General features: G+C 40.3%; 1 protein-coding gene across 2 annotated transcripts; it reads left to right on the top strand.

The window, feature by feature from the left end:
• Positions 1 to 2,656: 2,656 nt before the first annotated feature.
• On the top strand, positions 2,657 to 15,515 carry hdlbpa (high density lipoprotein binding protein a). 2 transcript variants are annotated; one of them, XM_067512872.1, is made up of 28 exons: positions 2,657 to 2,804; positions 4,448 to 4,519; positions 6,660 to 6,774; positions 6,855 to 7,024; positions 7,532 to 7,747; positions 7,834 to 8,040; positions 8,140 to 8,355; positions 8,462 to 8,668; positions 8,757 to 8,864; positions 8,955 to 9,059; positions 9,216 to 9,294; positions 9,399 to 9,538; positions 9,621 to 9,725; positions 9,827 to 9,940; positions 10,052 to 10,138; positions 10,240 to 10,371; positions 10,450 to 10,668; positions 10,869 to 11,090; positions 11,181 to 11,399; positions 11,487 to 11,625; positions 11,728 to 11,873; positions 11,966 to 12,070; positions 12,163 to 12,297; positions 12,637 to 12,780; positions 13,099 to 13,278; positions 13,669 to 13,785; positions 13,894 to 14,034; positions 14,117 to 15,515. In XM_067512872.1, exons 3-28 carry the CDS (start codon positions 6,699 to 6,701, stop codon positions 14,204 to 14,206), a joined length of 3,819 nt encoding a protein of 1,272 aa, XP_067368973.1. In that variant the 5' UTR covers positions 2,657 to 2,804; positions 4,448 to 4,519; positions 6,660 to 6,698; the 3' UTR covers positions 14,207 to 15,515. The 2 variants fall into 2 exon arrangements, with proteins under 2 accessions (XP_067368973.1, XP_067368972.1); XM_067512871.1 differs by having other exon boundaries at positions 11,725 to 11,873.
• The last annotated feature ends 5,035 nt before the right edge of the window (positions 15,516 to 20,550 follow it).

The following is a 20,550-nucleotide window of genomic DNA, read 5'->3' as shown; positions in this document are numbered from 1 at the left end:
AGATTCAATACAGTGCTTAAAAGGGTATTTGCACGTAGTTATACTCCAACTTGGGTGAGGAATTCTTTAGTTCGACTTCATTTCAACTTCATTTACTACACTTTATATCAAGTACTTATATTGTTTTTAATAATTAGTTTATCACAAACATTAACATTAGGCCTATATGTGCTAACATGTAGCAGAAATTTTAAATAATGTCCATGTAGGGATACATAATATATTTCAGTTGAATATATTGTGCAGTTTGTTTCCATATATTGAATATAAAAATGTTGATTACATGGAAGATTAAGTATTATAGGAATATGTTTATATCTTACCCAAAAATAACAAGTACAAAATGTATCATGTGTATCATGTGGGAAAGAGAAATTTTAGTTTGCTTTTCAAAATGTTTTAAAATTAAATGATCTTATTATCCAATCATGGGTTTGCTAATACACAAAGATAGGAGCAAAACACACACACACACACACACACACACACACACTCTGTCACACACACACACACAAATTGTCATAATTTGGACATTAAAATGAAGGCTTTCATACATACAATATTAAGAAACTGGCTGACTCGATGGTTAGAAGTTTAATATATGTACATTAATGTTATTTAAATCTATATTGATACAAAGCACCAACTTTGTAGTGCAACATAACAAAAAGTGTCAGAGCCATAAAGCCAAGTCTGCCCAAGTAAGACACTATGGTCACTGGTTCATTTACAGTGATGCTTATCTGTGGAATGTCTGTACTAATGACCATCATTCATCCACCCCCAAACAAACTTGTCTTCTTGTCTTCACTAATGATCATATGATGTACTTCTCAATTGTTCTTTTCTTAGTCTTAGTTACGTATTTATTAAGTTTATTGTTCTCACGTCAGGGTGTTTTTTATTTGTTTTAATTACTATATTCAGTTTTTCTCCTTTTTGTTTTTAGTTCTGTTGATGTAAAAAAAAATGTAAAATGCTCCCAAAATAAAGAAGAACCATGGAGTCTGGGCTGCTTAACATTAGTGTTCCCATGCTGGCTTTTGATCTGTGTTCATTCTCTTCAAAGTGGCCTGGGATTCCTTACAGTGCCTAGAAATAATACAATTAGCCCGACAGATGTGCGCTTCAGTTGTGACACTAGTGGTGTTTTTGGATGAGCACATAAAATGTTCTAACATGCAACGTAATAGTGTTGTACACAAATATTTTAAGGAACTGTTTTTTTTGCTAAAAAGTGTGGTGTCAGGTGACTTTTTTATTTTTCAACACAATTGTAATGTTACTCGAATGAATTGAATTACGACTGCATTATAATACACATAGAATGAATAAGTAGCCTACTCTTTCTCCGTTTAAAAAAGTGATGATTAACAAAGTGAGAAGAGAGATTGTAAGGCTGCTGTTGAGGTTTTTCTTGATGTCTGCATATCTTCTGTCCAGATGTGGCCTATATACTCTGATTAAATCAGACAAAACACACTATCTCCTAATGGGAGACGAGAGAAGCACCAAAACAATATTTGAGGTGCTTTTCAATAGGCAACAGGAACCTTTGCAGATGTGGAAGGTTTCGAGAAACTGCTAGATTCAGTAGAACTATGCAAAGCACAACATGTTTCACTGGGAGCTAAATAGCCAACGATACTTCATGCTTCGTTGGCAACTGCAACTTTCAATGTGTCGTACAGGGATTGGTCAAGACCAAACCCATAGATGAGGTCACAATAGGGCACCTTTGGCATTTGTAAAATCAGCTAATAATCTGAAATCAGCATGGATACCTGGAGAGATTTGTCTTATTCATTGTCTTTTTTGCTCTTTGCAGCTGTAGCGGACTCATGATCCCAATCACCCTGATCAGTGGACATCCAAAGCTGCAACCTGTTAAATGTGGTTCAAAACTTCAGAGTGTATGTTTGAAATAAAGGGAACTAAAATAAATGTTTTGTTTGACTTGGTTTATATTATTGACACATTTCATTCACAGTAGACTCAGCGGCGGCCCTGCAACCATACACAATGTTCCCAAAGCTGCCTTCATCACTGCTGACCTACCAGTGTGCACTCCCATCTCAAAAGAATCAGCATTTTATCCTGTTCGGAAGCTGCCTACCAAAGTCACACATTTAGAGACAAATCTATTTTCACCAAATTGACTTTACTTTTTTTGCATTCTTAACAGTAAACTGTGAACACAGTACGCAAATGTGGTGCGCTTGTGCGTCCATAACTAAAAGGTAATGACTAGGCACTGAGACTGTAACCTCTCTGATGTTGTTTCGTCTACTTTGTCCTGGAAGAAAACGGCATGATTGTTACACATTGCAGATTCACAATAATAACAATGTGTGCCTGGCTTGGATTCATAACCCAAAAACAGACTGGCACGGCTCATCCATTATATGATCTTATAGGGACAATGAGGAATATACTTCTACTGGAGTATGCGAGTAATAGGGGACTGGAACGTAGGCCTACTCTTGCCACCTCCTCTCCGTTTGAATGCCGTACTCTAGACGGCATTGCAACGCGTACATACTTTGGGCCAAGTTTACAACGTCCAAGGAATACAACATTAATCCTATTCTATCGTACATGCAACCAAAGTTCAGAAGTTACACAAGCGTCTGGCATAGTTGAAAAAGAAAAGTTATTTGTAATCGGACTCTTTGACGTGACGTTGGAGGATATGATTGGTGGGCGGCACTGGTATATATCGGTCAGGCTTCAATCCCACTTTCTCGCCAGTAGAATTTCATCTCAGCTCCTGCACCTTCAGGGCAGACGAGAACACAAAACAAGTAAGTACTTTTCAGCATTCTAATGAGCACGACCGTATTCGCATAACACACGGCTTCTTCGTCTTCGTATAGATCACGTAGAGAGACTTGTTACGAAGGCAGTTTGTGGTTGAACCTCTAACGTTTCTTGGTGTTCTGGCCTGACTCCGTGTCATTCCTCCCCTGCTCAGCTGTATGCCTACGTGGACTTAGCAAGCTAGTAGAACAAACTGAGATGTTAGCTAGCGTTAGCTCGCTAGCTAAGGGTGCTGTTCACTTTCTATTTTATGCGAGCGTGTTTGGGTTAAACGATAACGTTACAAACTTACACGGCCGTAGTGTGTGAGTAACTTTATCGTGGAAGTATTTGAAGGTTTTAGTTTTCAGTACACTGTTAGCTTAACGCCATTAGCTGGCGAAGGCACAGCCTTGAAGTTCTGTTTAGCTGTTGGGTTCTGTTTAAAGAAGCCAAGCTACCTACTAGCCGAGGAGCTACGTGTCACTCTCGTACACACTACAGTCAAAGTTTTTAGCAAGTTTGCTAACTAGCTAAGGGGTTGGAGCTAGTAACCCACAGTACAGCGATTTGACTAGAGATGAGCCCACCTTTGCTAGTAGGCACACAAATGTGCTCATCACACAACGTTATCTGAGGGCATCTCGGCATCAGTACATTTTATGGCTGGCCACGTTAGCTAACAGGACGGGAGTTAGCATTAACTGCAATATGTCGCTGGTCACTGTCTGCTAGTTAACTTGATATCGTGTTAGCTAGCTCCCACACTAACCGGCTACTTAACAACATCCTTTAATCTGGGATTTGGCTATAATGTTACATAGGCTCGAAGGTTGTCATACTGCATCTAACTTAAAAATGTAAAGTAGCTAGAGGAGGCGGTACGTTAACGTTGGATCACCAAATGTGGGTAACAAGGAAAAAGTGCTAACGTTGACGCTATACGATGTTGAGAGCCCTTGCTACCAAATACCTACCGAATAATATCGATTCGTTAGACTCGATCAATTTAGTGCCTCATTTATAAACGCTTAATGTAGGCAAAGGGAATAGATCAGTATATGCCAATACCAACTCAGGTGGCTGTTTAGGTGTTATTACGTTTATGGTGGATTTTGTACACCTTTTTAAATAGTTTAACAGTTAGACCAATATGAGAATGCTGCACTAAAAGGAAATTTGGGACACAAGTTGTAAACTAGTGGTGGAAATCCAACTTTCCTGTCCAAAGTAACAAGCGTTTACTAGACTCACTTCGTAATTTTGTTGGCTCTTGTATAAGAACATGACACCTTATTTAAATGGTCCACCCAGAGATGCTTTATTTATTACGGCCTCTGTTCTTTTGTATGACAAAGCAGTGTCCTAATGATCGGACCCAGGTGCTGGTGGAGAAGGACAAACTCTAATGGCACCTATACTGTGATGTGCTATTTGTCATCAACATTATCTGGACACTTTTTTAATTCCCAGACAGTTTCAGGTGTCTGTGTTGGCACTGTTTTGGCAGTATTGTAGAGAGTTTTCACAGTTTGGTTCTTGGAGGGAGGCTGCTCAAATATTTCATGTCTTTGTAATTAAGAGGTCTCTATCTAGACGGTTGTTTTTCTTTTCTTTACAAGTAATTCTTTTTATTTGTGGTCTTCAGGCAAAAGCTGGCAGGCTGACGGGAACTTGCATCTTTACAGGACGGATTATCTGGTAACTGACCATTTAGCTGGTAAGTTGTTGTGTTTTTTTTGTTGTTTTTTTTTGGTTTTACACTTTTTAATAACCCTGTGCCCACTGACACTGATCAAATCTTCTACCATTGAGCATTTTTTTTCTAGCCCAACTACAACCGATTTACTAGACAAACATTTTCTCCCCAACACATAGTACCAATCAGTGCTTTTACGTACATGCAGAATAGTCTGTCCTGCTATGGCTTGAATTTTGGCCACCAGTAGTGATGTGATGGTGACATTTTCCTACAGTGTTTGTATCCACAGAACTTTGGTTTTTAGAAACATTTTCTTTCCAAGCTTAGGAGGGCGTGGCGCAGTTGGTAGAGTGGCCACCTACTGACCATGTGGTCAGGGGTGGCCCAAAAGATGAACGGTTCCTGGGCAACTGAACACTGAACCCCCAACAGCCCATCCCCATCCCGTTCCCATAAACATTTGTTTCTAAGCTTAGGAGCTTGGCGTTCTCTCGATATTTTCAGTTCTTGACCTAGCTTCCACATAATGATACTTAAACAAACCCAACTCTGTGAAAAAAAGACATTTTAAATAAATCTGTTTAGCAACGATGCCCCCCACCCCCAAATAAATTAATAAATGACTGACATGTTATAAACTTTTTCTTGTTACAGAAATATGATCAAAGTGAAGGAAGCCTTCTCTCTAAAATTAACACAAGGAATACATATTAAAAACTGGACAATAGGGAAAAATGACCAAAGTCTAATGCGTACACTTTGATAATGTCCTGTTTGTGAAGATACTTGTTCATAACATTATTAAAATGAAAGAGATTTGCCGACTTAAATTGGCAACCATGTTTGTAAGGAGTACTAGGCAGAGCTGCCATACGTTTATGGAGTCTGACAAGGAAGAGGCCACTGAAGGGGTGTTCTAAAGAGTGCATGTCTGCTAAACTAACTCTTACCATGTTAAACATTGAAGTGTATTTCCTTCAATGGCATATTTCATGGAAAAACTATCAATGATTTCTTTGTGACATTTGGAAGTTTTCTCTTCATGCTTTCAGATGAATTTCAGGTATGCTCGGCAGTAAATCCACCCTGAAACTATTCATTCCTCTTCTCATGTTTACTGTAATTTAGTTTTGTCTGCCAGCCAGAAAGCAGTGTAGTAACTGATTTAGTGAGTTTCAGCACTGATAGGAAGTGTAATGTAGCTCTCATTCTGCACAGCAAAATCCTAAAAATCAAGCTTTTAAAAACTAAATGTCATTGTGATTTCTTTCTCTGAACACAATGTTTAGTTCCATGATCCTAGACAGGGAATTCAAGGTTTCAGTTGGTGGGTTTTTGCTTTAATCCTGTCTAGTGTGGATATAGAGAGGGGCCAGTGTAGTAAAATCCTCTTAACCTTAGAGCCTACTCACCTGGCTAATGACAAACTGGTTTCATTTTAGAGAAACACAATGTTCTGTAGGTCTAGTCCTTCCCAAACCAGTCTTTCCTTGTTGTTATCTCTGCTCACCACTCTTAGTACTATCCTGTATGTTAAAGTTCTGACAGTGTAACATGAGTTTTTTTTTTGTTTGTTTGTTTTAAATACTGTGAGACCGGCCTTTTTTTTTATTTGAAGTTGATTAAATCCACCCATGACAAGCTTGCGCCATGTTAAATCTGAGGATGCTTTTTATTGTATTTTTTTTTCCTCAAGCATTTAAACAAGGACCTTGTTTATCTGCAGTAGTTTGAATTATTGTGAGAGCGCATTTACGTAAAACAGTTTCTTAGTTACATAAGGAACCCACCTTATTCCTTTTCTGCACTGGTGGTGCTGATGTTTATATACACAGCTCAAACAGTAACTCAGTCAGAGTCAGAAAAGTCAGAAAAATGAGCACATTTGTGTAGCTAAGGTTTGTAATGACACAGTAAATATAAGGATATAATAACATTTATAGTGAATATCAAATGTGTACCTTCTATATCAGACCCTTAAGCAATTGATTGTACTTTCACAAAACATTGTTTGACTTTATTACAGTGAATTGGATATTTAGCACTAAATCTCACAAACAACTAAAACTTTAAACTTTAGAAAGGACACGTTTCAGATATTTTGCTGTAGTTATTTTTGTCTTTCTAAAACTCCTGAAAATGTCCACTTTGCTTACAGTGACACACTCGGACTCTGTGTTAACGTGGGATTTTGACCATGAGCTCAGTCGCTGTACTTACGCAGGAAAGCTTCAATGAACACCGCAGTGGGCTCTTGCCAGAGCAGAGTGGTGGTTAGTATTTTGACTTTTTAAAGGTTGTTAGTTTTGTAAAATACACAGAACCAACAGTGGACATTTTTGTCTGTGTTCAGCTGCTGTGGCAGGAACTAGTGCTACTGTAGAGGATGAGGATGACCTTCCCACCTACAAGGATGCCTTCCCACCTCTGCCAGAGAAGGTGGCCTCAGCTGAGGGGACCCAGGAAACTGTCAATGCCTGGACATCCAAGATCCGTCCACTCAAGTCCTCCATTATCACCCAGGTATAAATCTATTTACTGTTTGGTTTTTAAAGGTATAACATCATGATCTCAAAAGATGTTACAGGTTCTGTGAATATTTGTAGGTGAAGAGAGTTGTAGTAAGAGCAAAAGGTTTAAAAATATACCCTCATGTCAGCTAAAAGTTGTAATCCGGCCTTGGCCACGATGTCCTGAGCTTATATTTAACCAGAAAAATTAAAACCTCATTGAGTGTCATTTTTAAGAATGACAACTTGTGCCATAGCAAGAACTCTATGAAAAAGCCATTTTTTGTGAATACTATTGTTAATTTCAGAGACTAGAACTTGTCCATTTCTGAAATTCAACCAAAGAACTTTTTTTGACAATGACCTTTTTAACTAATTTAATCAATGCACTTCAAAGGTTTGTGTTGGACAGAACACATTCTTGTCTCATGCCCAGAGTTATTTCTTTCATCTACTATTACTAGTATTAAATAATCTTATGTGGTCTTCTCTTTTGGATGCACTCCCTTTCATGAACTAGGTTTTCCATGTGCCACTAGAGGAGCGCAAGTACAAGGACATCAACCAGTTTGGGGAAGGAGATCAAGCAAAGGTCTGTGTGGACATCATGCATAAGACCGGAGCCCACCTGGAACTCTCCTTGGCAAAAGATCAGGGTCTCTCCATCATGGTTTCAGGAAAGCTGGATGCTGTGATGAAGGCCCGTAAGGAGATTGTGTCCCGACTGCAGACTCAGGTCAAGACGCCCTTCTTGATTTCTAAAAATGTATAATATGGATGGTTAAAGGCAACAGTACTAACTCTACATTTTATCTCTAACAGGCCTCAGCTACTGTCGCCATCCCCAAGGAGCACCATCGCTTTGTCATTGGCAAAAATGGGGAGAAGCTTCAAGAGCTTGAGCTTAAGACTGCCACGAAAATCCAGATTCCACGACCTGATGACCCCAGCAACCAGATCAAGATCTCTGGTACCAAAGAAGGACTAGAAAAGGCAAAGCACGAGATCCTGTTGATCTCTGCTGAGCAGGTAACGTGGCTCCTCAAACATGCTGTTGCGTTTTATATGTAATTTGTTTTTTTTTTTAAGCCTGTATTTGACTTCCCTTTTCCTGCTACAACATTTAAGGACAAGCGTGCTGTAGAGAGGGTGAACATTGACAAGGTGTATCATCCATTCATCACCGGTGCCTACAATAAACTGGTCTCGGAGATGATGCAGGAGACTGGTGCACGCATTAGTGTCCCCCCTCAAAGTCTTAACAAGACTGAGATTGTCATCACTGGGGAAAAGGAGCAGGTGGCCCTTGCTGTGGCTATGATTAAGAAGGTTTATGAAGAGAAGGTATGATAAAATTGAAATTTGATATTGGATTATACTGCAATGACATAACTGCATTTCTAAGGTTAATGATTGCAGAATTCCTGATGAGCTACTATTTGTATTGCAGAAGAAGAATGCCACCACCATTGCAGTGGAGGTGAAGAAGTCTCAGCATAAGTATGTGATTGGCCCCAAGGGTAATACCCTGCAGGAGATCCTGGATAAAACTGGTGTGTCAGTTGAAATCCCACCTTCTGACAGCAGCTCAGAAACTGTCATCCTTCGTGGGGAACCTGACCGTCTGGGTCAGGCCCTCACTGAAGTTTATGCCAAGGTAAAAATCATGTGCTGCTGATTAGTCAATGATGATGGTTTAAAACTACGCAGAATAAGGGCTAATCTAAATATGTTTTCTTTTGCAGGCAAACAGCTACAATGTTTCCTCGGTCTCAGCTCCTTCTTGGCTTCATCGTTTCATTATTGGCAAGAAGGGACAGAACTTGGCCAAGATTACCCAACAAATGCCCAAGGTTTGAATGATAGGATATTTCTTAGCTGCACTGCTTTAAATAACCCTCTGGATTTAATTTAATAATTTCTTTCATATAATTTGGATGCAGGTGCACATTGAGTTCACTGAGGGAGAAGATAAAATCACCCTGGAGGGTCCCACCAAAGACGTGCTGGCAGTACAGGGCCAGATTGAAGTAATTGTTACAGATTTGGTGAGTATTGACTTACCTGTGGAATTATGTCTTGGACCTAGACCTGAATGGTTTTTGGCAATCAAGAGTTCTTGTAATATAAATGTCATAATACTGTCTTTTGTTTTGGTTTTTTTTTAATGGAGGAATAAAATGTTACATTTCTTGCACTCGTAGGTAAGCCGTATGGATTACACAGAAATCACAGTGGATCCCAAATTCCACCGGCACCTGATTGGAAAAGGAGGTGTTAACAGTGAGTACAGATCTACTGTTACAAAGCAGGTGCACTGCTTTGTAGACTGTACAAAGAAAACTGGCAATCGTGTATTTATTTTATTTTTTTAAAATTCATATTAGTTAACCGCATCAAAGAGCTGCACAAGGTGACTGTGCGCATCCCCCCTGATAATGAGAAAAGCAACTTGATACGTATTGAGGGGGATCCCCAGGGTGTACAAGAAGCCAAAAAGGAGCTGCTTGAGCTTGCGTCACGTATGGTCGGTACAATCTTGAGTTCACAGGCAAGATGTTACTAATTAAATCTCTATATGCCAACACCAAATATGCTGTCTCTTGCAGGAGAACGAGCGTACAAAGGACCTGATCATTGAACACCGTTTTCACAGAGCCATCATTGGCCAAAAAGGAGAGAAAATAAAAGAAGTGCGTGACAAATTCCCAGAGGTGAGTAAAAAGTTGTTGATGTGGTTTGGTATATGCTCGCTAATGCGTTTGGCTTCTCCTTACAAAAATTCATAAATTTTACTCCAATTTCTGTATCCCAGGTCATCATCAATTTCCCTGACCCAGCACAAAAAAGTGACATCGTTCAACTTAGAGGCCCACGCACTGAAGTGGAGAAATGCTCAAAGTTCATGCAGAAAATTGTGGCTGAAATGGTAACGTTTTTTTTTCCCCTGTATTAATGTAAAATCTTTAAGTCCTTTTTTTTTATGGATGCCAAATTTAAGTGTAGTTGAGTGTTAACTACCAGTTATTCTTTCTATCAGGTGGAGAACAGCTATTCTGTCTCAGTCCCAATCTTCAAGCAATTCCACAGAAACATCATTGGTAAAGGAGGCTCAAACATCAAAAAGGTACTTTAATTGCAGTATATTTACAGTAGGGGTACATTGAAGGGACAGGCTGGAAATCTGGCAAAGTAGGAGTTGATGATTGCATCCTTCCGGATTTCTAGATTCGGGAGGAAACGAACACCAAAATTGATCTGCCTGCTGAGAACAGCAACTCTGAGATGATTGTCATCACAGGGAAGAAGGCAAACTGTGAGGCTGCACGGAATCGTATTTTGGCCATTCAGAAGGAGCTAGTAAGCAAACCACACAGACCTTTGGCAGAGGGTTTCACATATAGTACATATGCCTAAATAAAGTCTCATTGTGTGCAGGCAAACATCGTAGAAATCGAAATATCCATTCCCTCCAAGTTGCATAACTCCTTGATTGGGTCAAAGGGCCGTTTGGTGCGCTCCATCATGGAGGAGTGTGGTGGCGTACACATCCACTTCCCCACTGAGGGCTCAGGGATTGATAAGGTCACCATCCGAGGCCCTGTAGAGGAGGTGGATAAAGCCAAACAGCAACTGCTTGGACTGGCAGAGGAGAAGGTTTGTGTGACTGTCTGTAAATAAAAAGATAAATGAAAGGTTGTACACAGCTAGTGACAGAAATTGATTAAAGAAATTAAACTGGTCTTGTGGGTTTTCCTTACTAAAGGTTAAATCCTGTTTAACCAATTAAAACTTGGAATCAACCATTATGTTAAAATAACTGCTGATGGGTTTTTTTTGTTTTTTTTTCCCCTCAGCAAACTAAAAACCACACTGCTGAGCTTCGTGCAAAACCAGAGTACCACAAGTTCCTCATTGGAAAAGGTGGAGGAAATATCCGTAAGGTTCGTGACAGCACCGGGGCCAGGATTATCTTTCCTACAGCAGAGGATAAAGACCAAGAGCTCATCACTGTGGTTGGCACCGAAGAAGCCGTGCGGGAGGCCCAGAAGGAGCTTGAAGAACTCATTAAGAGTTTGGTAAGGATCCAGATGAGTTGTGACAAGCTAATTTAAGAATTGGTTCCCATAAAATGCCTACATTTTCAACATTCACTTTTTTGGTTCAAGGACAATGTTGTTGAAGATACTATGAGTGTTGATATAAAACACCATCGCTACTTTGTGGCTCGCCGTGGCCAAGTCCTGAGAGATCTTGCGGATGAGTACGGTGGTGTGATGGTGAGCTTCCCGCGCACTGCTTCGCAAAGCGATAAGGTCACCCTCAAAGGAGCCAAAGAATGTGTGGAGGCAGCCAAAAAGCGAATGCAGGAGATTGTTGATGACTTGGTTAGTAGATAATTTTTGGTTTGCTTAAAAAGGTGTTTTAAATGTACCTAATGTTAATATTTCCCATTTGAACGTTTTCTTTTCCAGGATGCTCAAGTGACCATTGAGTGTGTGATTGCTCAGAAGTACCACCGTTCTATCATGGGTCCTAAGGGCTCAAGGATCCAGCAGATCACTAGAGATCACAATGTACAGATTAAGTTCCCAGAGCGTGAGGACCCACAAGGTAAAAGCATGAACTGTATGAAAACTTGGGAGTTGTTTTGATGTGCTTAAAAATAATATTATATAAATACATAATTTTTAAACTCATTTACACTTTCAGCAGCAAATCCTGCAGATGTTTCTATTCAGGAGAATGGGGAGACTAATGGTGACGGGAAGGAGCTTGATTCAAACGCACCCAAAAAGTGTGATGTGATTGTGATTTCTGGCCGCAAAGAGCGGTGCGAGGCTGCCGTTGAAGCACTGAAGGTTAGTATTATCAAAAGAAATAGGTTGTCTTCCTACAGCTGTCTTTTTATTTATTTATTCAAAAAAAAATGTATTTATTTATTTTTTGTTAGGCCTTGGTTCCAGTCACTATTGAAGTGGAAGCACCTTTTGAGCTTCATCGGTACATCATTGGACAGAAAGGAACTGGAATTCGCAGGATGATGGATGAATTTGAGGTGTGTGTGTGTGTGTGTGTGTGATGTGCCCTTTTGTTTTTGTTAGGTTTTTTTCGCTCATTATTCTGGCTCATATCACTGTCTGCCCACAGGTTAATATTCAAGTGCCTGCTCCTGACCAGCAGTCTGATAAAATCTCCATCACTGGCTTGGCCAGCCACCTTGAGCGTGCCAAAGAGGGCCTCTTGGAGCGTGTCAAAGAACTCCAGGCCGAGCAGGAAGATCGGGTTGGTACTATGTGAAGCGCACAAATGCTTCCATAACGTGAGATTTAAAGGCTATGTATTGAGTTAGAATCAATGTCTGGTGTATACTGAAGGGATACTTACTTTGAATGATGATTTGAAATGTTTCTGTAGTGTTGTTGATTCACATAGTCTGACAAAACATTTATCTCTAAGACTTACTAAAGGGCACAAAAAAAAAACAACTTTAACTTTTTCTATGAAAAGTGGTGACCGTTTCTAGCAGAAGTGGAAATAAGTCAGGTTTCAAAATTGTTGCACTTCTAACCTACTGTGTTGGGTCTACCCCCCCCCCCCCCCCCTTAACCATCCCCTCAACAGGCACTCAGGAGCTTCAAGCTGACCATCACTGTGGACCCCAAGTATCACCCCAAAATCATTGGCCGCAAAGGAACCATTATTACAAACATCCGTACTGAGCATGATGTAAACATCCAGTTTCCAGAGAAAAATGATGAGAACCAGGTAAAGCACTTTTGCGTTTTTGTTTTTTTTTTTGTGTGTGTTTTTTTTTTGTTTGTTTTTCTGGATATCTTTTTTCCCCAGATGCCTTTCCTCTTTAATCAAAAAATATGGGCAAGAAAAATGATCACACTACTTCATCTGCACGGCTGGTAGTGCTATATTACCAGTTAACTCATGTTAAAGTTGCATGGGAATGAACTGACCCTACACTTACATTATTACATTTATTGCCTTGTCAGAATACAAATTTACATTTTATTTTTTCAGGCTTGGTGTTTAAAATTGCTGTTTTTGTTTTGTTTTGTTTTTTCCCCACAGGATCAGATTACAATTACAGGGTATGAGCACAAAGCCATAGCTGCACGGGATGCCATTCAGGCTATCGTGGACGATTTGGAAGAGATGATCTCTGAGGACATCACCTTGGACAGCAGGGTCCATGCCCGCATTATTGGAGCCCGTGGCAAGGGTATCAGAAAGCTCATGGATGAGTTTAAGGTGAGGCTACTTGGAGTCTGTGAAATCAGTCAAATACAACATAGAATTGAAAAGCCGCCATTTTTTATTAATATAAAAGGTTTCATTACATCCAGTCACACTTGCATTCTGCCAACATAGATGACCCTAACTGTTTGTTAGGGCTGGGTCTTGTGGCTAAACTTGACCACTCCTCTGGCAGGTGTAGCTTGGCACTAGTTAAAGATTGGATTCTTGTAATCACATTAAATCTTTACTTCAGAAGCTAAACACAATCTTAGTTACAGGTTTGTTCCAACTAGTCTAAAGATGTAAAAAGCAACCAACATTGGACGCATCAGGACCAAACTCTAATGGTCTTTTATTTAGGTGACGCAAACATGAGAGAATAACTTTTTATTTTTTTTTAAGGTTGATCTCAGGTTTCCCCAGAGTGGAGCTGCAGACCCAAACCGTGTAACAGTCACAGGTCATCCTGAGCTTGTGGATGAAGCCATTGACCATCTCCTTAACCTGGAAGAAGAATATGTAAGCCTTCTAATGCATGGCCACTGATATGTGTGTGTGTTCTATAATAAATGCCTCTAATTTGAATATTGTTTTGATGCGCTTTGTCTGCTACACTCATGTTTTCAGATGGCAGATGTTGTGGAGAATGAGGCAAAGATGGCTTACATGAGGCCCTCTGGGGGTAGTGCTGCTGCCGTTGATGAACAACGTGGCCCATCTAAAGGCTTTGTGGTGAGGGAGGCCCCCTGGGCCAGTGGCAGTGAGAAGGTAATCATTTTCCTGCAAGTCTGTTTAACTAAAAATTGTGACATTTTCTTAATGGTGTTTGTCTTCCCCTCTTTTCATTTAGGCCCCTGATATGTCCAGCTCTGAAGATTTCCCCAGCTTTGGAGCACCAGTTGCAACCAAGACCTCACCCTGGGGCCCTAAGCGCTTTTAAGCTGTGCTGCTACCAATGGGCCTAAGCCTCACAATCTTGTCATTGTCCCCCTCTTGACCTGGACTGACCGCTGACCCTAAAAGTTTTGAGTGTCATCCTTCTCTTGTCTACCTTTCCCAGTTTCTTGCATTCATTGGTCTAAAAGTGCTTTCAGATACTGTAATTGACTTCTAAGCTATCTGCATTAAATAATAACGGCTTGCGCTTTAATAAAAACAAACAAACAAAAAAAAAACGTAACATGTTGCAGGTAAGTCTGCAAAAGACGGACCTTTTAGTGTTGATTAAAACTGATATTTCATCGTGGTTTGAACTGTTATACCAAATTCAGTGGTGGCCAGACATCCCTTTTATTTTTTTCTTTTATTTATTTTTATTTTTTTTTTGAGCTGCCCTTCTTAGTTGCCTTCGCAGGGTGGGGTAAAGGTATTGAATTACTGCTGGTAACATGTTGGGACATGTTGCATTGGAGCCAGCAATTTCAGTATCCCACCACTGTCCTGCTTTACTCATGTAGCTGAGTAAAACTTGTCAATTAGCCCTTAAGCACAATGTAGTGGTTGTTCTGTCACATCTTTCCATTTGCTTGTTAATTGTGCTTCTGTGATTATGGTTACGTACCTCTGTAGCCTTATGAATGGGTAAACTTTTAAGGTTGGTGGAGGTTTTCAGCCACTGCAGTTTGGCGTGTACTCTAACTGCCAGATGCTTGGAGATCATGCCAGAACTAATGGTCTTACAACACTGGGCTTGAGCTCCAATTTATCAAAGTTCACACTAACTGTTGAAAGAATCTTATTTTATTTTTTAAATTCAAAAGTGAATCACTCTACAAAAGAAACATGTTTGAGCTAAACAGCAGACCATCTCGTGCCAACATTATGTCTAGTGATGTCCCGTGTTCATCCTGTGCGTGTGGGTCAGTGTCCAGTCCCTTTGTCTTCCAGTTGCTATGCAGATTGTTCTGTTAAATAGCAATGGCCCTTTTTTATCAGCCTTACAACTAGAAAGATACAAACCAGGTAGAGATGATGTCAAGGTGTGTTTTTAATTGACAACTGGAAGGTATGTGTGTTCCTTTTGAAAGCGCTTGGAACACTCCCACCCCAGTTACTGTAAGTAGTTTCAGTCTTGCTTGGAGTGTAGAGTTAGCTTGCTAGCTGCTGAATCAACATCTAGCATCAGCCTACCTTGGTTTATATCCTCCTAGCATTGAATGAAAGATTATGCAAAACCATTGAAGTTGAACGATTACGGATGACACTGGAAAAGGAAATTGTCCAAAAAGTCAATAAAAATTGAAAATATTTGAGCATCTCAATGTGGCTTTTGTAAACAGCAAAGGACTTCGTTTATTTATGATACATCATTTCCAAAGGAAAGGGCCACATTTGCCTAACACCCCCTTGGCCGGGTCGTAGATGAAAAGATGGCAAATGAAATCTATATAAAACAAGTTTAAATACATATACAGATATATTTCTGTTGTGTGTTTATTGCACACAATAGTGTCAACACTGTCAGCCCCCGTCATGGCAACATGTTGTGCATATGCAGCTCCACACAGACAAATATACACTCAAGTGTGCACAATAAAAGACCTTCACTTTCAAATTTTTGCAACAACTGAGAGACTACATCCAGGCAAGGCCATGAGAACTTTTAAGTTATCAAAATTTGGCGAACTTCTTTTGAAGAATTTGACAATGATGCCATTTCATTTGATTTTTGAGCTATCCCCTTTGAAGTTTGTGGGTATAATAACATTAGAGGCTTGATAACTGAGAAACCTGGCTGTTCATCACACCAGACATTTGTGATAAAATTATAGCAAATATGTACATTAGACCTGTTTTAATACACGGTGGAATAAGAAAACAATTTTAGTCTTTGACATTTTCCTAACAAGGGCATCACCCCTGAGTTTGGAGAACTTTTCTCTTTAAACAATATTAATCAGCTTTCCATTAAAGTGAAACGCATCATGCAACCTCTGGGAAACACTGACTAGCTGCCTGGTTAACGACTCTGCTGCCGGATGAGTTTCTGCTCTTACATAAATGATTATTTCATATGCATACATTTGCCAGCCAACCTCCTTAGGACTTTCAGGTATATCATTTATAAGCAGGAAAGCAAAAGGACCCATTACTAGATTTTTTTTTTTTCGTTTACATTTTTAAAGTAGTGATACCACATTTTAGAACACATCTAAACCAGCTTAGAGACTGTTGTTTAAGCAGTATACAAGTGGGCAACCAAGAGAGCCAAGTTGTTTTCACATGGAACTGAACCAAGGCTCCAAAAAGGCAAAGAGACTTTTAAACGAGCATTTTGGCAAATTAATATAGGATCTCTGTAGCCTACATGGAAAAGGCCTTAAGTTGGCAAACAGTAAAAGCTGATGATAGTGAAGTGCTCAACTCTTTGGTCTCTTTCTGGCCAGTTGTGGAAATGCAATGGCAGATTTAGAATATGTGGAAGAGCTCGATGGTGTGGCCAACATGTGGGCTATCGTTTCTAAGCTTCCATACAAGTATGAGATTCACGAGAAAAACGGGGGTACGATTACCTTTAAAGACCTAATGGATGCATGGTTACACATAAAGTCTCCTTCAGGTATCAAACCAGGGAAAGCAGTTTATAGCAAAAAGAGTTTCACTACTGTCTGTGGACGTAGTGGCCGACTCCAGCAAGAAAGGCCCTTCCAGTATAATCGAAGCCTCGCCTAAAGCCCGTTTCAGACATGAACGAGAATTTCAGGAAGATCACGCTTTCAGACATCGGGAGAAAGTCCGTGTGTGATGCGTTCTCACTTGGGAAGAAATACTCCGTGTATTTGGGCAACGCGTGCTGCTTGGGCACTTCTAGCAGGGGGCAGAATATGAAGGAAAAAGCTGCACAAGTGACAGTGTTTTGCTTTGTAATCTGCTCTCACGCTGTTCCTTGTGTTTGTTTGACGACCTCCAGGTCTGCTCATACCCGACAGACGTTCGCCAGCTTCGTTGTCCTTCCAATTGTTGTGTTCGTAAGAATGAATGAGTTCTTCACCGTCGGATGTTTGTCTTTGCCCGGTTTCGCGGCAGTCGCCGGAAATAGACGTCACCAAAACACGCCCACTCATTCATGGTGAATTCTCCGGAGCGTGACCTCCACTATTCACTAATGGGTTCGGTTGGAGATAATCCAACTTGTGTAAAATCCGAGTAATGTCAGGGGCAACAGTACCCACCCCAGAGAAAGTCTGGAAAATGTCTGAATTCCAGTGCATGTCCGAAACAGTGTAAAAATCTCCAGAATTCTCTTATTAAGGCTCAAGGACCCACCTCACATTGCTGCACATCAAATTCAAGGAAAACACAACTATTAAAGAAAGGTAGTCAGTGGATTTGTGAAAACCAGACGTAATCAGCATTTGGATACTAGGCAGCATTCTTTCCATAGTTCCTGTCTGAGTAAAGGCAAAAAAAGGCAACAGAGGAATTGCTTCTTGGATCCTGGTAGCAAAGCCAGATTTTGCACAGATAAACCTCTCGATGAGCTGAATCTACATGGGGAAAAAGTTTAACCTTCTTAACCTCCTCACAAGCATGTGGGAAAACAATGGAACCAGAAGAGGTCGTCCCTGGCATCAACAACGGGCCTTATGCAGTAAAAACTACGCTGGGATGGACAGTGAATGTTCCACTGAAAGAAGGTGGTTGCAAGAAAAACCACAAATGGAGTAGCACAGGTTGTGTCAAATCATATATCTGTAGACAAGCTGGAGGATCTGTAGAGTCAGCAGTACAAATATGACTTTCCAGAGGGAGGTCAAGAGGAGGAGCAGGAGATGTCTAAAGCAGATCATCTGCTTTTGGATAGAGTGTCACAAATCTGCCAGAACAGTAAGCGGAAACTAGTGTTTTAATTTACAATTAAAGGACATGGACATAACATTGCCAAACAATCGTGTCATGGCAGAACAACATGTTGCAACCTTGAAGAGAATGTTTCTTAGGAATCCTTCATTTAGAATGGATTATATTGCCTTTGTGAATGATATGATTACCAAGGGATATGCAGTGAAAGTTCCAGATAAGGACCTTGGCCGCGGTGGTGGAAAGGTTTGGTGGAGTATATATTATGGAGTATATCGCGCTAAAAAGCATAAACTTTGCGCGGTATTCGACTACGGTGCCTCATTAAATGAGCAGCTCCTTTAAGGACCGAGTCTTATCAGCATGACGATTGATGTTCTGACTAGGTTTTGGTGGCAATAGTGGCTGATGTGGAAGCAATGTTCCAAAAGGTAAAGGTCCTGCCAGATGATGCTGACCTACTCAGATTCTTGTGGTGGCCAGATGGTGACATCAGTAAGCCAATTGGTAGAATACGGGATGGAGGGGCATCTATTTGGGGCAACCTCATCACTTAGCCAATCTCTCAGGAGATCTGCAGCATCAACACACATCTGTTCGATGCTTGCAGGCTAAATACTTTTGATGTTGATGACTGCTTAAAATCAGTTGAGTCTGTGAAAAAGGCAGAGTCTCTGTACCGCAGATGGGTGGCTTCAGGTTAAATAAATGGATCTTTAACAATTGAATGGTGTTTGCAACCATTCCAGAAGAAGAGAAGGGGAAAGAAATAAAGAAAGGTCCAACACAACTTTGGTCAGACTGCGTCCGCTCAACTGCATCATTTTGTAGACGCTAGAGAGGAGGGCTAGGGGACAGTAACATACTTAGTCCACCGAAACAGCAGATAATCAAGTTCACAGTGCCTTTGTGTTGGGAAAGGCAAGAGTTTCTCCCCTGAAGCCAATGCCCATCCCTTGCTTGGAGCTTACTGCAGCAACCTCGGGAGTACGTGTGGAGGGAATGCTAAGGAAGGAGTTGAAGCTACCACTGGAAGACTGATACCACTATTGGACTGATAGTACAGCAGTACTAAAATACATTAAGACATTAAGAATTTGGGTGATATTTGGACCCTAACTTTTCTGACTTCACAGTCAGTCTAGAAATGGCCAAAGAATCCAATGGAACAAACTTTGTTGGAACTGAGCTAAGGCTCCAAAAGACACCATCTGGCTCTCACTACGAAGGGGTGTAATTAAACGCATCATGGGAACGTTTCATTTGTTCCATCATGAAAATACTTGGTACTACACTGAAAGATCTATGTTTGGATGAAGGTCTGCAGACATTACTCTGTGAAGCTGACGCCATCATAAACAGTTGGCCGATACTTACACCTTCCAAATTATCCAAACGACTTGGAGGCATTGACCGGAAGAAAGCAGAAAGAAGACCATGAGAAACTATGTTTTGTTTGGGCAGTTTTTATAGCAAACGAACGGTAGATTAATAAGATACTGGTGGAAAGTTGATCTTGTAGCTGTGGAGGTACATGGTTTCTTACCGTGCTTTGTGGAATTTTCTTGGTTATCATCTCAACTTTTATTGTGGAAAAACTCTGTTATCGGTGCAATTGTGGAACATAGAATTCAATAAATGTTCAGTGTGTTATCATACATTGATCTCGGGAGTGGATATTTGTTGGAGCACTATTTTACATATTATCTATGATTAAGATTCAGGAAAACAGAAATAATGACAAATAGCACAGCATAGAAACATATATATTTATTGTCCGACTTGTTCCCTTTCTTTTCCAGTGGTAACTGTGGTAAACAATGGCATCGTTTGACGGGATGACACAGTTTGGTCAAAGACACCATTAAAGTATGTAACTCTAACTGTCAGACAGGGTCACTGCGGCAGCAAAAAGGATAAAATGAAGCAAAAATAAGTTTTTAAAGCATTTAAACAAACAATTAGCTAACAATTTCACCGAGACAACTGCGGAGTTAGTATTGATTAGTAGCGTTGCAACTGTAGCTAGCGCTAGCATCCGTGGAGCGTGCACGTGGGAAGTTGCGTCAACCGAGTGCAGCGGGACCTGAAATCACAAGGATTCTTCATCCTCAAGAGAGAAACCAGAATTGACCCCAACAACATCCAATGTGAGTCTGTCTGTCTTTGTTTTTATTATTCTTGATTATTAATCGTAACCTAAATATCCCGCCATTGCTGAAAAATGGGTAATGTATTTAATTCCCTGACGTGTTCTCGTTGATGCTGACTTACAGTGGTTACATGCGGTGGAGTAAAAGACTGTGAAGAAGACATGAAGTCAACCATTGCTTCATCTAGTAGTCAAAACTTTACTCATTTATTTTTATTTTATCCATTATTCTGTCAATAATGTGTTCACTTAAGCTTTTGATATTTTATCCAAAGAAAGAGCAACTCTAACTTTTATTAAAAGCGCTGCTTTCTAATTCTTTGTGGACTGAG

This window comes from Channa argus, chromosome 8 (assembly GCF_033026475.1).
Source record: "Channa argus isolate prfri chromosome 8, Channa argus male v1.0, whole genome shotgun sequence".
NCBI lineage: Eukaryota > Metazoa > Chordata > Actinopteri > Anabantiformes > Channidae > Channa > Channa argus.
Note: the sequence above shows the minus strand (reverse complement) of the source record. Positions and strands in the feature narration are given on the sequence as shown.